We start from the raw sequence: 20,009 nt of genomic DNA on the forward strand, positions 1-20,009 counted from the left end.
TTACCTTTGCATTTCAAGAGTTTTAATGCATTTTTAAGAATATTTTAAGCAGTGTTGGGGAGTAGTTCCACTACACTACCAGACTAAAGAACTCCTTCTTTCCCACTGCCATCAGGCTCCTAAACAACGCATAGGAGATTATAATCATGGACTACCTCATATAACTGTACTACCTCATATAACTGAACCCGACTGTCATTTTCAGTTTGCACATGCATAATTGCACTGTTTACATTTGCACTGTTTTATTATTATTATTGTTGCTTTTTTATTATCACATGCTGCCTTAAATTTTGTTATCTTGTACATTTTGTTTAGTATATATTGTATATTTTTTAGTATTGTACATTTTACATTGGTTGGCATTCTGCGGACAGCAAAGCAAGAATTTCATTGTACAGGGAAACGTGTTTTCTACTGTGCATATGATAATAAACACTTTGAATCTGGAATTGAATCTTGAATGTAACTCAGTAGCTTGGTGGTAGTATAACTAAATTCAAATCCTAGTACTGTTTTCAGTAGTTAACTACTTTTCTGCCAAAACAAATAAAGAAATAGGAATTTAAATATTATTCCAGCCTTGAACTTCAAATGTCCCTACTATTTTTTCCTCACTGCTTTCCGTTTTTCCACTTTGCCCCACCTCACCTGTTTTTATCTTTCTCAATGATTTCACAGCGCTTCAGTTTCTGTCATGTCTGTCAGTAACTGACTGTCATGTGTTGGATAAGGTAATCTTCTCCAACACTGGCGGGTCAACCAACTCCTTTTTACTGTGGCACACATTAGTCTACCACACCCATCCAATAGCCCCATGTGTGTCTAGACTTGCTACTTTTACATTTGGATGTTGTAGAAATGTAGTCACAGATTGGTAAACACAGGGGAGGCGGTGATTTAGCTTCAAATATAGCAGACGGCTAAACGACTCACATCACGGATTTGAAGACATAAACTGAATCGCCGAACATTAGCCTCTGCTCATAATTCGTTCGAAATTAGTGACTGTCCTCCCATCTGAAAACAAAATGAGCAGAGGCTAATGCTAGGCGATTTTATTCGTAGAAATGTCTTCAAATCCGCCATGTGAGTCGTCGTTTAGCCGTCTGCTACCTTTGAAGTGACTAGTGACTGTGACTAGACTTCTATAACAACCACATGTAAAAAAAAAAAAAAAAAAGTAGGACGCCTGGGGCGTCCACATGGGGCTAACCCACCCACACTCTTTGCTGTGAAGTGTTCACTGTCTGTAATCTGAGACCAAACGAGTCAGTCGAGATTTTCTCCGTATGCTACAGGTGGGAACACAGAACTTTGATCGAGGTAGTTTACTGCTTCATTTTGAGGTCCCAACAGCCTACAGGACGAAGGATTTAGAAAGATAGTATCGTAGCCTACAACAACATCGGAGAATTTAGAAATAGGCCAACTTTTATATTTAGTCGACATGATTTCTTGCTTACGGATTATCTTGTTTATAAATCTTGTTATTATCGGAACGAATACTCAAGGTAGGAAAACTTTTTTCAGTTATATTAGTATAATCGCCAGCATGTCATGATGATTAACGATTATGATTAGTGATTATGCATATGGTTGATATTTAGCATTGTAACGAATTATTCACAGTTCTTTTCTAGTCATGGATTGGGAGAACGTGATGGGTGTGACCATTGCCATGTTTTTGGCTTCTCTAAAGCTCATGTCCATCATTCTGTACCAGCAGAACTTTGAAAAACAAATGTGGTCTGTGTGTTTTCTTTTCTCTGTTTTGACAACTATTCTGTCACCAGGAAAGCAGCACAATGTTTCCTCTAATCAACACAGTCTACTTGATGTTATCTTTTCAAGACCTGGTGGTTGTGGCCCTCTCAGTTTCCCTGTTGTCTTTCACCTTGTTGTGTCTCATGCTTTATATAAGTATGTAATAACTAAGATCAAATGGGTGTCGACCATCAGACTAGCTCAGTTCATTGTAACTCAGCCTTTACAAGCTGGATCTTGTTACAATGCAGTGCTTGTTAAGCATATCTTTACAGTATGAACTGTGAGATACTTTGCTTTCAAAACTTTGCAGCACAACCATCTTTGTGAGCGTAATGTTCTAAATATATCCCCCCTCTCGTGACTGGTTCTTTTGGCATCCTGTGAAGGGAAGGATTGGGTGACCACAGGCATGTAGCCCAGAACCAGATGGGCATGCTGTCTTCCTGATGGCACATATGATGTCTGAATGCAAATGCCAGGATGAAAGCCATTTTTATAGGCCGTGACTACAGATACGAACGTGTATTGGAATGACCATAGTATAAAAGTATGTTTTGAATGATGCAATTCACAATATACCTTTCTGATTGCACTAGGATTTACATTTACATTACATTCATGGCATTTGGCAGACGCCTTTGTCCAAAGCGACTTACAACAAATACATTTGTTTAAGTAAGTGAATCATCTATCCATCAGGCATCATAAGATAAAGTAATCAATGCTCCGACCAGGGGCCATAGGCAGTCACAATGCTAGAAGAAGGATTTTTTAATTGGATTGTGGTTAAGGCGGTGATGTGGTCCAGGCAACATTTTGCTCGTCTCCTACGATGTTATTGGTTTCCATTGAGAAATGCAGTTAAACAAAACACAACAAAGTCAGCAGAGGCCAGGTCAGCGTGATACCACGATAGTTCAGGGGAACCCTTTTGTCCATGTCTCCTGACTTGGTATAGGATTGATAATGCCGTATTTCCACATCTCTGGGATACCATTATGCGCAAAGCAATAATCAAATAGCTTGTACATTCAGAGCCGTATCATTTTTCAGAACTTCAACAGATAACCCGTCGTATGCTTTACCATTCTTAGTTCTTTGCAATACTGCCACAATCTCAGATTCACTAATCGGCTAGTTTAAAAATAGAGTCAAAGTGCACTGATTGGAAAAGGCTGGAAAAGTAATTTCTCCATGTATCTAGTACAGTGTGCTTATCAATGTGAGAAGATCCATTGGGCCCTAGGACCTACCATGGGATTAACTGATGGTGTTCACTCGCCACGCCAAGTTGGTTAACATGTTGCCTAGAATGCCTTTGGGTCAGATGTCTCTCGTTCTTTGATGTTCTCCTGTTGTTACCACCAATGGCACCATTTAGCAGACCAGACTGCCATTGGGCATCCCTCATTGAGGCCTTAGCTTGCATCGTCACTGGGCCAGGTGAACAGGCTATCCATTCATCCTAGGCAGAGCACAGCCAGGTCCACAGAAGGGTGAGCTCATTTGACTACCAGGCTTTTTTTTTTTTACCTTCCTCCTTTCATTAGACTTGCCAGGTGTAATCACAATGTCCCTGTTGGGGATCTGGTCCCGCACCTCCTGCTTTACTGTATCACAGAAAAGAGTGGGCAGAGTCCATTGTATGCTGGTTAACTGTGGCCTCCAGTTGGACCATACAGTGCTGCTTCACATACGTCACGTGCACAGTGGCTAGCTACGGTACAAGGCAGAAACCCCACTAATCTTGAATCCACTAAATTCAAACAATAGGTAACTCTGTGTGAATAGGACTTAACCTTCTCTCATTTATCTTAAGGTTATTTTTTTGGAGTGGGGCAGTCCCACTCTTATATATATATTTTAAATTATCGGATAGAGACAGTGGAGAGAGACAGGAAAGTAAGGAGGAGAGTGCATGTTAGCAGGACATGGGCCGGATTTGAACCCATGTCGACATGAGCATGTGTCACATGCACTGTATCAGTGCTAGACCACTTCTCTCATTTATCTTGCTATCCTACCCTCTAACCATCTTTTATCTCACTTTCTTTCAACTACCTAGCCATCATCCTTTCTTCCTATCACCTATCACTGCTGCTTTACTCAGTAAAACCCATACTGATTAACCTCTTAATTGTATTGATCTATCAATACCTCCCATCTCTCATCTATTTCTTTTAATAATTTGTTTATTTGAGTAGGGACAGATGCAATAACATTGACATATATATATATATATGTGTGCGTGTGTGTGTGTGTGTGTGTATACAGTATATCAACAACAACAAAGACAAAACACAGAGTTACTTTGTGTAAGATTTTCATGAATTCATTAAGACAAATTCTTAAAGTCATCTGAGGACACGCCCTCTGTACTCCTTTCACAAAGAAGGTTGACTTAGCGAATGCTGTCTTACAGTTACAATTTTCAGAGTGATTATATTTGTCAAAATCTAAAACTAATTATATTTCTATATTATATTTTTATTATTTAATGATGCCTTATGGGTTTTTTTGTCAAAATTTGTCAAAGCTCTGTTGTAGAGTGATTCTATGAGTCTATGAGTCCATGTTGCCTGAGTCCATGTTGTCATGCAGTAAGATATTTGCGAAAATATAATTGTGTGTAAACAAAAGTGCAGTATCAAAGGGTATTATGTTATTAACCTAAAACAGTTGCGACTTACTTTCACTGTTCTGCTCACTTTCAACTATCCAGCAAATCTACCTATCGTCCAAACCATCTTTAAACTCTTTCCACAACGGAAATAAATCCTTCCTTCCATGTTGCGTAGTGTGCACAGTGAACAGTTTACTATAGAGGCTTTGAAGAGTCTAAACTTTTTTCTTGTTTAGACATTCTGTAGTAATTTAACTAGGAAGGGTTGGCAATCTTATGTTTGCTGATCAATAGCCTTTGTGACACAATAAGCGATTTATGCAAAATGTATTATACATCTATTACTAAGTTACGTACTCTATTTGTTATCACAAGCTTGAGTTTAGCTTGGTTATTTCCCTGAAGTGCTACAGCTGTAGAGCAGAGGGTGTGTCCTCAAGCCCTGTCATATCTCCGGTTTCACCTACAGTATGAGTCATTCAAACCCAATGGCAGTTGTAACAGTAGCAGGACACTCATAATACATTGTCACCAGGCAACCCCCAAAACAAGAAGTATTAACTGGTGTTATTTACTGTTTACAAAAAAGTGTCATTTAACTTTTTAGCATGCAGGGTTTTTTGCGTACAAAGTGTAACTAATCTTCTGCGCAGAATAAACAGTGCATTTGATATGTATAGACAAGGGAAACAAATGTATACAAGTCCTCAGTGAATGAAGTTAGTTTTCTGAAATTCCCTTTTCCCTTGTATTGATGGTCATTGTGTGATTGAGTCATTTTGGTTACTGTTTTGGTTACAGTTACTTTGGTACAAAAACAATTGTTGATTCAAATGTTTGTTTTGTCTCGCACAAATCCCCCCCCCCCTACAGATTTAGATCTTGCTGATGCCTTCGGAGAAGATGGTAAGTTACTTAATGTTTTGAGTATGTCTAATGGTGTGTAGTTGTAGTTCATACTGAGCATATAAGTGGTATGATGTCTGCTCCTCAGCCTATTCAGATGATACAGTACTACTACCATATGACACAATCAAACTCTTAACACGTTTATTATTGAACAGTATTCCAGCATTGTTTTGCAAATCAAATCACCAAAAAGGTTTTATGCCTGAAAATAAAGGCCAGTTTCAATTCCTACAGCTATAATTTTTTTCATAATCATGAGTGACACAAGCCTGTAATTACGTTATTGTAATACAGCACATGTTTTCAATCATGTGACATGTCCAGCCTTTTAGATGAAACATATTGAATATATTACATATTGTTCTAATGGCATGCTAAAAAATCTCTTTGCTTTCCTAGACCCCACAGCAGCACCTCCTGTTCCAAAAGTCCCAGAGAAACCCAAGGACCCCAGTCCAGGTAGGAATCAGTCATTGTTTCCTAACACTGGCTGTGGGATGAAACAAACTGTGGTTGTCAGTTGTTTCTGCCACAAGCAATACGAGTACTGTCGAAGGTACAAGCCCGCTCCTTCAAGAGCAAGACTTATCCTAAGAGTTATGATGTCTTATCTTACTCTTATTGACTTGGACAAGGCTACTCAACCCTATCAGATAGCAATCCCAAAAAGGTGTATGATGGATCTGCGAAACAATAGGGGTCTTTACTTTAGGTTAAATAACAGCGTTATTCATCTTTATCTTTTATCTTTATTTCTTATTTTATATTCCTTATTTGCATTACTCATTTTCCATAACAACTCCTTATTATACTTGTTGTCAGTCTATTCATGAACCTTTACTCAAGTATTCCTTGTCTTATCCCGTTCCATTAAGGCCCTCTTAGAGAGTAGTCCCAGTTATTGTTACAATATCACATAAGCATATGATAAGCAACGGTCATAATACATTCAGTGCCTCAAACTAGCATCTTTTTAGGCCCAAGCACAATGCTATTGCCTAATGCAATTATAATGAGAAGCACAGCTTTAATAAGAAGAAAAAAGATGGTACCTGGCTTACCTTCCTACAACGTGCGTGTGTGCGTGCCTGCGTGCCTGCGTGTAAGTCAAAACTCACCAGCTTGGTGGTACTCATTTCCCCCAACAAGTTAGTCATTTCAGTGCTAGTTCTTTCTGGAGCTCCATATGAGTCATGAGCTCCGAAAGGATCTCAGTGTCTCTTGCATTAATTCATTTGACTTTTGCTGTTTCCCTTTTGTCCTTTTTCACTGGTGACATTTGATTGCAGAGTCCACAAACCCAGTAGGCCGAGTAAGGCTTCTCCTGTCACTCTGCATGGGCCATGCATGTTGCAGGCCAGCAAAGGTTTCTTGTTTCTTCTTGAGGCCCTCTGGATAGTGAACAGGCCTAGCACACAGATCAGTAGGCCTAAGTAATTAATCAGGCCTCCTTTTTTCTAACAGTACATAGTAATAATAAGGCCATCACACAATTTCCCCACAATTTACAGTACATGACCTGAATGGTCTTGTATTGTTTAATCATTAAAATACACCATTTCTGAAATCTATGTGGTCATGTGTCTTGCACATTATAGCAGACTAATGAATTTTCTTTTTTCCTACAGGATTCGATCTGTCTGATGCCTTCAGTGTAGACGGTAAGTTACTCGATCTTTTGAGTATGTCTAATGGTGTGTATAATAGTTCATACTGAGTCTGTTCCTCACCATATACAGGTGATACTATGACCTCTGCCTATTTTGAGTCACTGCTATGACACTAATCAGGCTCTTACCGAATTGAAGCTATATTCTTTGACGGTATTTTAGGTTTGCAAATCAATGCACTGAAAAGGTTTTATGTTTAATCTTAAATGCTGGACATTTCACATTTAAAAAATCTGTGCTGTATTACATGCTTGACAAGAATATACCATGTTATTGCTCTCATCACCAGAAATGTTACTCTGATTTCACTGTATTCTATTTTGCTGATTAGCTTTAATCACTGTGTGATTTGTATGGTAAAATATAACCTCTGTTTTAAATGGTATAGCTGTTGTACTGCAGTAACATTATAGCAACACATTCGATTTTTTTCCTAAACTGGATTACCTTTATCTTCCTACTCTCAACAACACTGTGTTTCACTGTGTTTCCTTTGACATCTTCATAGTTGTAAGACTCATTCAAATGAGAACATCTTGAATTGCAGACATGGAGGGGGCAGAGAATTATGGTATAGAGTTGACTGGAGCCTTTTTAATTGTTCTTTCTAAATTCATGTTGCCCCTTAGACCCAGAGCCTGAGAAACCAGCTGTCGTCCCTCCTAAAGACGGTGGAACTGGTAAAGCACTATGATTCAATTATCTGACAATGGTCAATGTTGATCTAACAAGGGAATGATCATTTTTGAAACTACTGTATTGAGCAAGAGCACTCAAGGTAATCTACATTTTTCATTTGTGCTCTCAGGAGATTTTGATCTTCTAGATGCCTTTGGCGATGGTAAAGACTTTACATACACATCTTTATTTAGTGTATTTCAGTGTGGAATATGCGTTTATAGTTTATATCATTTGTATCTTTTCAAGAGCCCACAGCTGCCCCTGCTCCTGCACCTGCACCTGCACCTGTAGATCCCAAGAAACCAGCTGGAGGTAAGTAGCCCAAGTTCTCAAATGTACTCGTCCCCCTCTGGCCTCGAGTTGGGATATGGCCTCTCTCTGACAACCCCCCCCCCACCCTGTCACACAAACAACACACTGACAGTGTCATTTATAATTCTTTAAAATTATTCTAATTTATAGTGTACATGCCCCACAACCATTTCACAGCCTCTTGTGCCTACAAGATGTATTGTTCTGCTCTTTTTTGTAAATTTGTAAATTTGTTATTTTTGTTAATACTTTGCTATTTTGTAAATTTCTTTTTTTATGTCCACACACCAACCTCACCAAGTCAATTTCCTGTATGTGCAAATATACTTGGCCAAATAAAAGAATTCTGATTCTGATTCTGGTGTGAAACCATGTCAAATGCTACAACAGTAGAGATCATGTCTGTTCTGTAATATTTTGTATTCGTAGATGGATTTGATCTATATGATGCTCTTGGCCCAGGTAAAGTTTAAAGTGGTCTTGGGATGAGGTTCTTTTTGGTACAGGTGTTCTGGCTCTCATGGTTTAATTCATGGTTTCATGGTTCTCTGCCCCTCCCTGTTGGCTCATGGTTCTCTGCCCCTCCCTGTTATCTCAATGCTAAAATCACAACTTGCAGTGGGTGCAAGCTACAGTATCTGATTTTGCTTTTCCTCTGCCTATACTCACAAAGTACCCTCCTCTATATCCAATGACTCTCACCTCCTCTTAATATAATAATAATAATAATAACAATAATAATATATGCCATTTAGCAGGCACTTTTATCCAAAGTGACTTAAAGTCCAGTGTGTGCATGCACAGCGGGTATAGAACCCACAACATTACCATTGCTAGAACTCTACCAACTGAGCCACACAGGACCCCTTTCAGGATCAGCCTCTGAACTTTCATGATCTGCTCCAACATTACTTGAGTGATTATGGATGCAGATCTCACAATTGATTTGGGGTATGTTGGATAAGTAAGGAAGTCAATGGAGTTACTGCCCGTTATGATTGACTCATTTTATGATTGTTATGAGTGACTCATTTTTTGTGACCCATAGATCCTGAACCTGATAAACCAGCAGTTGTTCCACCTAAAGACGGGGGTACCGGTAAGTCACAATGTATAAGATGGAGACCTCAATTTTCCCCCTCTGGCCTCGATTTGGGATATGGCCTCTCTCTGACAACCCCCCCCCCACCCTGTCACACAAACAACGCACTGACAGTGTCATTTATAATTCTTTAAAATTATTCTAATTAATAGTGTACATGCCCCACAACCATTTCACAGCCTCTTGTGCCTACAAGATGTATTGTTCTGCTCTTTTTTGTAAATTTGTAAATTTGTTATTTTTGTTAATACTTTGCTATTTTGTAAATTTCTTTTTTTATGTCCACACACCAACCTCACCAAGTCAATTTCCTGTATGTGCAAATATACTTGGCCAAATAAAAGAATTCTGATTCTGATTCTGATTCTGGTGTGAAACCATGTCAAATGCTACAACAGTAGAGATCATGTCTGTTCTGTAATATTTTGTATTCGTAGATGGATTTGATCTATATGATGCTCTTGGCCCAGGTAAAGTTTAAAGTGGTCTTGGGATGAGGTTCTTTTTGGTACAGGTGTTCTGGCTCTCATGGTTTAATTCATGGTTTCATGGTTCTCTGCCCCTCCCTGTTGGCTCATGGTTCTCTGCCCCTCCCTGTTGGCTCATGGTTCTCTGCCCCTCCCTGTTATCTCAATGCTAAAATCACAACTTGCAGTGGGTGCAAGCTACAGTACCTGATTTTGCTTTTCCTCTGCCTATACTCACAAAGTACCCTCCTCTATATCCAATGACTCTCACCTCCTCTTAATATAATAATAATAATAATAATAATAATAATAATAATAATAACAATAATAATATATGCCATTTAGCAGGCACTTTTATCCAAAGTGACTTAAAGTCCAGTGTGTGCATGCACAGCGGGTATAGAACCCACAACATTACCATTGCTAGAACTCTATCAACTGAGCCACACAGGACCCCTTTCAGGATCAGCCTCTGAACTTTCATGATCTGCTCCAACATTACTTGAGTGATTATGGATGCAGATCTCACATTTGATTTGGGGTATGTTGGATAAGTAAGGAAGTCAATGGAGTTACTGCCCGTTATGATTGACTCATTTTATGATTGTTATGAGTGACTCATTTTTTGTCACCCATAGATCCTGAACCCGATAAACCAGCAGTTGTTCCACCTAAAGACGGGGGTACCGGTAAGTCACAATGTATAAGATGGAGACCTCAATTTTCCTTTGTGTAACGATGATGATACTCACAGAGGTTACTCTGCTGGTTATACCTCAAAGGTGGGGGATCCTTTGGAGATCAGGACCTGTTTGATTTGGGTGGTGGCGACTACAAACCTGATGGCGGCAAAGGAGGCGGTAGGGCACTGAGGACTTTCTGTATCAATGTTCTGTCAGTCTCATGAGAAACACAAAGGGCCCTATTCATTCAGGCTGGTCACAGTGTCTCTGGGATGTATAAGTCAAAAATAGCTTTATGCTTGTGCATTTGGATTCATGTACTAAACAAATGTTTGACTAGAAGAGACTTAGTGAAATATTGTTTTTAACATGTTTTCTTAATGTGTGGGTTTGAAATCTTACCTCAGAGAGGAATTAATTACATTGAAGTCTAATTACTGTTCAGGGTAATTTAAGATTGAAGATATAGAATAGAAAAGTTATGTAACTGAAAAGAGAACCAGAAAGAAATGGCCATTGTTACCAAATGGAAATTAATTGCAGTGCTAATTCACAAATTACTTTCTCTGGAGAGTGAAAACAAAACAGTTTTGTCTCGAAACTCCAGGAGGTTTTTTTCCTCTTACATAGTCACATAGTCAGTGTATGGAAGTAATTACTTGTTCTTACAAAAAAAAGAAAAGGGGAAAAAAAAAGCCCATGGTTACCTATTTAATCAGTGCCATATGCCTGTTAGTCAGATCTGATGCTGCATGATACTCCGTAGAGACCCGAGGGCTGAACTAAACTAAAATAACCTCATTAAACAAACTGGGAAGATTTCAGCCCTCAAAGTCAACCGCTTTCAACGTCAAATATTTTTTAAAGTCAATGTAAATTTCAAAATTTGCAGATGCTGTATACAGTATGTTTTACATGTACTCACTGTCTTTGTGTGGACAGTATGTGTAGAAGCATGTAAAGTCTTAAGAATAAACTTTGACCCTGAGCGGGAGTATTGCTCATTTTGCTTTGTTTTGTTTTGGATCTAGCACGCGCAAGTGACCCCGCTTCTGATCCTAATGGTCGGTTTTATGACACTTTCTGTTTATGATTAGTTTGATATTCTCGTGTGCTCCTCAACTTGCTTGAAACACATAATTCTGTCAAGCCAAAGTTTACAAAACAATGGATTTATCTTCTTCTGTCTTTCTCCCCAGGAGGTGCTGCTGCAGATCAGCCTCAAGGTAAGTAAATCAACTGAAGTTATTTCTATAGGAATTATGTGATCCTTCTTCCTTCATGTCTATCGGTGTCATATCCTTAGTTAGCCCAGCTCACTCCCGGCCCCTGTGACACTCATCTGTACCATATGTCAAATGCCCATTAATAATGTCTGTGGGAGTGCGTACACTTAGGAGTATATGTGTCATAGCTGTTTCCTCTTTCCTGTCCCAGAGGAGGTTGGCTTATTGTGTCTGTATCAGTGCCTTCTCCTCTCAATGTGATTCTGTAATAATGTTTCTGATTTCATTCTTAAACGGGCACCAATTTTAACCTCATATTCATTATGAAAATTATAAGAAGAAAAGGTCCTAAGAAAATGACCGCAGATGATATCGGGGTAAACGCATTTTTAATTCAGTGATTCTCCAAAAACCACAATGAGTTTCCATCCAGGGGAAGGGCGTTTGCAGCTGGAGTTTTTGAAGATGACAGATTTGTTTTTTTAATTACCCCCGATGACATCAGGACCTCTTCTAACCCTTTTGACTACAGAATAAGAAAATCCCTGTTTTTACATATGTCGGCTCTGGTATAGTGATAATGAATATGAGGTAAAAAGTGAAGTGCCCCTTTAACATAGCTGCTATAGTAGGCAGCTTAGTACAATTGTAACTTGATAACTATGAACACACCAAAGATACTGGACCACCCATGTCTACCATTACACTTCTATATTAAATATGCAGTATTATGAAACAAATTGAGTGATTACTGAGCTTGTATCAAACTATTGTTAATATAGTCCTGTGAAAAACTATTCGCCCCCCTGAAATTGAAATACCTTAAATTGGGATTTCCCAACTGGTCTACACAGCCTACTGGACACTTTCAAAGAATTTTAATTTCTGTGTCTGAGGTCGCACAATTTTAAATCAATGCAAGGGGGGCAAATCATTTTTCACTGCACTATATACACAGTGTTCAGACATACTCTGTGTATTGCTCCCTGTATTTTTATTTATGATACAAAGAGTAGCAGAGACTCAAATATTATGTAACTATTTTTGTGACTAAGTTATCAATTAGGTAATGCTGCACCAAGAAATTATTTGGAAACTGTTGGTTCTATTTCAGTCGACTTCCTTGCACTCTATGTACCTATTCGCTGAAACCCTATTCAATCACGTCTGTACAGGCTGAGGGCACTTGCAAGCAGGTAGCCCTGCGTACTGCCTGGGCTATAAAGGTTGCCGCAAGCGCTCCCATTTTATCCTTTCCACTCTTCACTCGCTGACTGCCCGAAGCTTACTGTAGTGCATTCCTGTGGCTAGCTAGCAACTTAACTTAACTAATCCACTGAGAATCCTACGATTCTCCCGGGGTGTTAGGGTGTGTCTACCCGAACCCTGCGGTTTGAGCTTGACATTCACTGAAGAAGCTACTTTGAGCATTTTCACGTAGTGCACACTTGCTTCTTTTTTTTTGTTAGCAGGCTAACACAAGAAAGTTGATAGCTAGCTGGGTGCCCGCAATTCCACAGAACTATTTGAACTCTTGCTAGCTTGGCTATAATTCCTCAAGTTTTACAACTTGCTAGGTCCCTCATGTAGGCTAAGGCGAGCACTAGTCAGCTAGTTTCGAGTGCTTTATGGACCATTTCAGCCCTTAGCTAGCTTTGATAAAGCAAATAATTTTCTCACCTTGTGCAGAAAATATGAAAGCCCTGTTCACAGGAATGGTGGCTTATTTGGTGTCTGTAATTCTCAGACTATTTGAGCTCTTACTAGTTTTTACTAGTAATTACAACATAATTCCTAGCTGGTTACTGTGTGTAACGTTCGCTTGGTCCCTTGTGTGAGCTTTGGCTAACCACTTGGATGGTTGGCTAGCTCACATGTTGGTTGTTTTATGACTTGAGCATGTGGCTAATCGTGAACAGAACTAGCACCTTCTCATTAGTTACTGCTAACCTCAAGGCTAGATCGCAACGCTGCCTATTGCACTCAGGCAACTGGCACGCTAGCTATCTTCCGCCGTCTTAGTGAAGCTTACTACACTATTTCGGTGTGTGGGCAAGTACCTTCTCTCTCGGGAGATTTGACTACTTTGCCATGCTACTTGTCAACTTATCTGTCTCCCTCCGAGCTGGGAAACACTGCTCCAAGAAGGAGACTCCTCAAGGAGCATGCCCTAATGGATGTGGTCATGCCTTGTGGAAGTTGGACTTTCACCAAGTCTGCCCAATGTGCCTTGGGTTACTCGAATGCGCAGACTGCCGTTCTGGGCTCCTCGTCCTGTGAGTATTGCGTTCTGCTGGATACGGATGTTCTTCAACGGAAGGTCAAGTACGTGGACGGTGTCATTTCTGCAGAACTCTATGAACTTTATGAGTGTGAGGCTCCACAGGATTCCTCTGGAGGTGGCCCCTTTGAATCTTCCTCTGTTGCTGAGCACCCTTCCAGTCCCGGCTTGTCAAAAGCTACAATGAAAGTCTACCTGGCTGCCATCTGTGTGCCATGTAGGTTTTGGCGGGATGACTGCTGTGGCCCCCTTTTCTGCCGTTTTATAAAGGGAGTCAGCTGTCTTTGTCTGGTCACCAGGGGACCTGACTTGTGGGACTTGTCTCTGGTTCTTGAGACACTCACTAGTGACCACTTCGAACCTCTTCAGGCTGATGACATGAAGATATTGTCTTAGAAGCTTAGAATGCTTTGTTGCTTGAGTGTGAGTGACTTGCATCGGCTATCGGTCTATCCTACATGTACCCAGTTTGCCCCAGGCGACACAAAATGTTGCACAGCCTTCATTCCCAAAGTCATCTCCATAGTGTACCACAGCCAAGCTGCTGTACTTCTCGCTTTCCATTCCCCGCCCTTCTCCTCTGGAGCAGGAGTGTATGAACACCTCTGTCAGGTATGTGTACTGCACGTTTGCAAACCCTACCAAAGGAGCGTCTATGTCTACACAGTGCCTCTCCCATTGGATTGTGGGGGCACTTGTTGAGGCTTACAGTTGTAGGGGATTACAGCCCCCTTTGGGTGTCAGGGCGCACTCCACCCGCTGGTAGGCAGGGCTACCTGCTTGCAAGCGTCCTCAGCCTGTATAGGCGTGATTGAATAGGGTTTCAGTGAATAGGTGTCCCATATTGAGGGGTCTCCCTCATCTCCTTCAAAGAACCTGGATTACATTTGTAACCTCTACATATTAAGATTGATTGGCTTGATTGGGTTAAGACTATTAGCTATACTCTAAAATCCTGCTACGATTGTGTGTCGTTGCAGATCTAAGTCTTCTGTGGGTTCAGTTCCAGAAGCTGCTAGAAGATGCTAACATGCCAGAGAGCTTCCATATTTGGATATCCAACGTAAAGCGAGTAGTGGCGCCTCTGTTAAAGAGGGCCATGGAGCTTTTGGATATGGTCCAATGAGTCCCAGTGGATCTCAGGAAGTCACATGCCTACTGTATGTACTTATAGGTCTTCAGAACGGGGATAGTGCTCTGGATGGTTGTTTACATACATGATATTACAGCTTTTAAATGTTTTGGAATGCCTCTCAGGACTAATCTTACAAAGCAATGGTTGGTATGCTCCTGTTTTCTCTGGCTGGGGTGAAGGGCAAAGTGCATAGGGTTTCCCCTTAAGGAATGGGTGTGTGTTTACTTTCCACCCTTCTCTCTACTGAGGTTCCATGAGTCATTCCTATTGTTTTGGGTACACAGGCACGAGATTCTGTTTTGGGATAAAAAAAGGTTTCTTTGAAGGGACTTCTCTTCACAGCTTTAAGATAGTGTCTGTCTTATGATTTTAAGGTTCTCTTATTGGACGAGCAACCGTGTCAAACCATATATTTAATTTCGATGTATTTTTCTCCTTTTATTGCTGCATATTCATTTGCCGGAGGGAGCCAGTTTTTTTCCCATGTGTGACTCCCCACATCTCAGTTGAGGCAGTCTTGTCCTATATACACACGTATAGTTCCATATTTCTCAGCAGGCTTTTTTGCATTGTATAGTGAGAATGTATCATCTCAAGTTTACCAAAATGATGACTGCTAAATGCAAAAGCATGGCTGAACATTAAGAAAAAAAAGTTTTTGGGGTGCATCAGATATAAGGATAAAGATTTCTGACACCCAAGAAGGCCTTTGTCACTTCTTGTCATAACACGCCTGTCATGAACTGTTAGAGCTTCAACAACTCCTCAGGAGCCCTAGGCAGCACACATTCCGAACATCGCAAACATTCAGAGCAGTCAGATGACCTTACATACACTTAGTTACTTTGAATCAACTGAAAGATTGTCATTTTTCATGCCTGTTTTAATTTTGTGTGTGTGTGTGTGTTTCCTGTATGTTGTAGTCATTGTCAATTTATTTGGTATATTCCCTGTATATTGTAGTCATTTTCAATCAATTGTAACATGTAAATGAGGAATGGTGGGTACCTTTATTTGGTCTGGTCATTTGAATGTCAAATCTTGCTAAATTAAAACATATTTGTCTTAGAGGTGAGATTGTGTGGTCTATGATAAAGAAGTTGATTATCATACAATATTAATTAGATTATTAAGATAATTTTGTATTTCATCTGGTCTTAATAAAACCTGCTGAAAGGTTGGACTGCTCAATGTGTTTTGATTGATGGTCGACTCTGCAGATATCTGTACGCACACACACTGGGTGCTGTAGGTGCAGTAAACAGGCTGGCAGGCTGGCAGTTTAAGAATGTAGCTTGCGTGTGTGAATAAGGTTATTGGACTGTACAAGCGTAGCATTCTCTCGCAGTAAGTCACTGTTTATTGCGGTGTCATCCAGTTTTTTTCTCCAGGCAACGCCCTGTTTCTGCATGGCACACCACCACACCACACCTACTTTTATTCACCATTTCAGAATGAAAATCTAGTTTGCACATGTCAGTAGGCTACAGTAAGGTTTATTCATACAGTTCCAGTGTTTGTTCACTGTAATCCCCTTGTACATTGCTGCTTTGTTATATGTTGTCCTTGGGGCTGGGTGTGTTCCACATCCTCTTTATCACCGTCTGACGGTTGAGGCTTTCTGCGAGGCTTTGTCGTTTGTTTTCTGTTATTGCTGTTGACATATTCAGTTGCTATAAGGCATTTCCACAGAGAAATTGAAATTTGTGCTACAGTTCATAGCTCAGTATTACAGTATTTTCCAGACACACTTTCCAGCACATTGCTAACAGATGCTGTAATGAAAAAGGCTCTTGACCGCCACCTTGTGGAATAATATTTCAATTCCAAAATATTTCATAGAAAATGTTTTTAATCCCATTATAAGCGTTGTGTATAATGTTAGCATAATTATGCATAGTTATAAATAACGTATAAAAAAACCAGAACAAGGTAACATGAACATGACTACTCTAATTTATCTTTCTGTTGTAGAAGCTGGATCTAGTCAGATCGCTGGGATAGTGAGTGGAATAGGAGTGGCTCTCCTTGGTGCAGCGAGTGGCTACTTTGCCTACCAGAAGAAGAAACTGTGCTTCAAGCTGCAGGGGGGTGAGTTTCTTTGATAACTGCGAATTTGGATTGGGAATAGGATATGTACTATGTGTAGAGGTTGACACAGGTATCATTTAGTGCTATCATTGAAAAGGGCCACCAAGAGGTTGCTCTATAAGTACAAAAACCTGTATGCACAGCAGCTTTTTAAAACTCAACTGTGATAAAACAGGTTGTCCTCATTGGTTCAAAATCACACATCAACAACGCCATTGAGGATGTGAGGTCACAGCCTCCACACATGCCAAAAACCTGGGAGTCCTCCTTCACACAACCCTCTCATTTGAGATCCACATCAATAAAACACAGCTGTCCTTCTTTCACCTCAGGAACATTGCCCAGATCTGCCCATTTCCCTCCTTTTCTGATGCTGAATGACTCATGCATGCTTTCATCTCCTTACGTTTGGACTATTGCAATGCCCTGATCCTCGGCCTCCCCTCCCATCTGCTCAACAAACTAAAACATGTACAAAACTCGTCACATCCACCCCCACCCGCCATCACATCACCCCTGTACTCCAGGACCTCCACTGGCTACCTGTCCATCAAAGGATTGACTTCAAAGTCCTGCTCCTCACTTATAAGGCCCTACATTTCCTGAATTTCCCCTAGGGATAAATAAAGTTTCTATCTATCTATCTACATGTCTCTACCCCAGCCTAGCTGTCTGAGCCCCTCTTGCCATACTGCCCCACCCGCTCCCTCAGCTCTGCTGACTCTGGCCTCCTCACTGCCCTCAGAACCAGACTCTGCTCCTCGCCTGGGAATGCTCTCCCCCACAATGTCAGAGCTGCTGACAGTGTTGACTCGTTTAAGACCTTGCTAAAAACTCACGTGTTCAGGCAGGCATTTAATGTATAGGGCTATGTTATGTATGTTCTGTGACTGTCCTCCTAAATTTTACCTAAATGTAATGCATTATTATTATTATTATTATAAAACACTGTTCATGACACACCATGAGTTTGCAGTGCTGTTCTTTATTTTTCTCCTTTCAGGTGTAGACCCTGAAAGTGGCAAGGACCATCAAGGGACTCAGTCTGAACCCCAAGGTAGGCACCTGTATTAACTAATCACTTTGTATTCATGGTGTTGCCATGTATGTGCTGCTGTATATTTATGTCAGCAAATGAGTACTATCAACCTTGTTCTTAGTCAAATGTTTAAAATCTTTTCAACTATGCTTTGGCTGATTCCAGTTCTCAGTAACCTGCTGAGCTCATCCTAACTGCCTTCTGGTCAGCGCCTTCTACCGTCGAGACAGCCGTCAACTGCTTCCTCCAGTGGGCAAAACAATATCTAAATCTGTCAACTCCCATTTGATAATTCTCTTTTGAAAAGTATGTTTTCTTGATGTTTGTGTCTTCCCTAGCTGTGTAAAGATGTTTAGATGTACAACTTGAATACATGTTTTTTGAGCAGTGAAGATGTATGGATTATTTTCATTTCATATTATATCATACGATTGTGTTTACACATGCACCCCCACTTTCTTCTTTAATACATTAGACATAACACATTTTAAAGCTTACTGTGGTTTTGCACAAAGCTGCATTTTATTACTTTTACCATAAACATCTTCATGAATACAATATTATTTCATTTTGATTGGCACTTTGAATATAGCTCATGTTAGATTAGATTTCAGTGTATGTTTCGACACAAGACATGTATCTTAACTAACCACGCGCAGCATATCATACAAGTTTGTTTTAGCATATCATACAATAGCTGTTTTAGCATGGCACATAAATGTAATCATTACCTGGATTCCTGGATTCAAATCCAGTAGAAGGACTTTTTTTTTTGTTGTTGTATAGAATTTGTATAATGAAAAAGTGCCTTAATGCAAGTTGTGTGATGGATTTGATAGGACATGCATGATATTATTTGGCATAGGGATTGGTCTCAATCAGATGTGTTTGCTGCATTATTTTGTTTAGTCTTCTTGAATTTTGAGGGCATGCCACTCTGTGGTGTGTGTAGGGGAAAGATGTACAGTATCCGCACGGCACGTCAAACAGCCAGATGAACATCTAATGCATGTTCATTTACAAAACACCATCTCTATTGAGATGTGGTAATATATGATGTGTGTGTTAAAAGTGATACTTGTTTTCGGTTTTATGTGTGGCTGCTTGATATATGGATGTTGAACTGAAATTGACACATGGGATTAATACCAAATTGTACAACCAGAATACTGTGCCCTCTCCCTTGTGCTGTAAATACTGATGAAGAATGTGTATAAAAGCTGTTTTTTGCTGCCTCTCAGTAATTGAACCTTCTGAAACTGAACTGAAGATGTTTCAATGAATGAAACATCTTTTGATGGTTTTTACTTTATATCATAGCTCTGTGCTCATATTCATTAACAATACATACATCATTTGTTGGCTTATGTTTTTGACATTGTTTGTTTTGAGGACTTATTTTCTGATGAGTTTTAGGAGTGTTCTAGATACCTTGTTGTTATCAATAAAAGTGGCCTTTACAATGCTTTGGCATTTTTGTTTCATTATTTTTAATGGATTTCTTTAGTCTGATGTTTTGTTAGATTGCAGTGTATTTCCTAACAGAAATGGTAGGCTAATTGTATGATACTGTGATACATGTTTACTTTTATGTGTGTGGTTATGTAAATTGTTTTATTGAAAATGTTTAATTGTAACACTGATTTGTACATCAGGAAGATTGACTGATGTACAGGTCCAGTTTCAGGTATTGATCTAGAGGGCAGTTGTTAAAGGTCCTGCTTATTGCACAAGATTTGGCACAGCAGGTTGTCATCTAGTTGAAAGACCAGTTGAATGACCACATGACCAAAAACTCAAACAGACTGTCTCTGATTCGTTCTAGCTAACCCTATAAAAACAGGAGATGCAAGTGTATTAATATACAGATAGGCTTGAGGCTACAGCCGAGGCCACAAATATAGCCTCATCGTGCATTTACAACTATACACATGTTACATGTTACAATATAACTAAGCAAGTAGAAAATGGATCAGGTAAATGGATTATCTTGTGTTAACCATTCAAGTTGAGTTGTTTG

General features: G+C 39.8%; 1 protein-coding gene across 4 annotated transcripts; it reads left to right on the forward strand.

Moving 5' to 3' along the window:
- The first annotated feature begins 1,227 nt into the window (after positions 1-1,227).
- Positions 1,228-19,454, forward strand: cd99 (CD99 molecule). Of its 4 annotated transcripts, XM_083684768.1 has the most exons (17): positions 1,231-1,514; positions 5,267-5,299; positions 5,702-5,761; positions 6,931-6,963; positions 7,602-7,652; positions 7,781-7,813; positions 7,900-7,965; positions 8,395-8,427; positions 9,014-9,064; positions 9,505-9,537; positions 10,173-10,223; positions 10,317-10,394; positions 11,249-11,281; positions 11,417-11,443; positions 16,834-16,950; positions 17,954-18,007; positions 18,155-19,454. In XM_083684768.1, exons 1-17 carry the CDS (start codon positions 1,451-1,453, stop codon positions 18,181-18,183), a joined length of 846 nt encoding a protein of 281 aa, XP_083540894.1. In that variant the 5' UTR covers positions 1,231-1,450; the 3' UTR covers positions 18,184-19,454. The 4 variants fall into 4 exon arrangements, with proteins under 4 accessions (XP_083540897.1, XP_083540896.1, XP_083540895.1 ...); XM_083684769.1 differs by lacking the exon at positions 11,249-11,281 and having other exon boundaries at positions 1,230-1,514; XM_083684770.1 differs by lacking the exons at positions 16,834-16,950; positions 17,954-18,007; positions 18,155-19,454 and adding an exon at positions 14,705-15,746 and having other exon boundaries at positions 1,229-1,514.
- The last annotated feature ends 555 nt before the right edge of the window (positions 19,455-20,009 follow it).

The sequence above is a fragment of the Argentina silus genome (assembly GCF_951799395.1).
Source record: "Argentina silus genome assembly, chromosome: 14".
Taxonomy (NCBI): domain Eukaryota; kingdom Metazoa; phylum Chordata; class Actinopteri; order Argentiniformes; family Argentinidae; genus Argentina; species Argentina silus.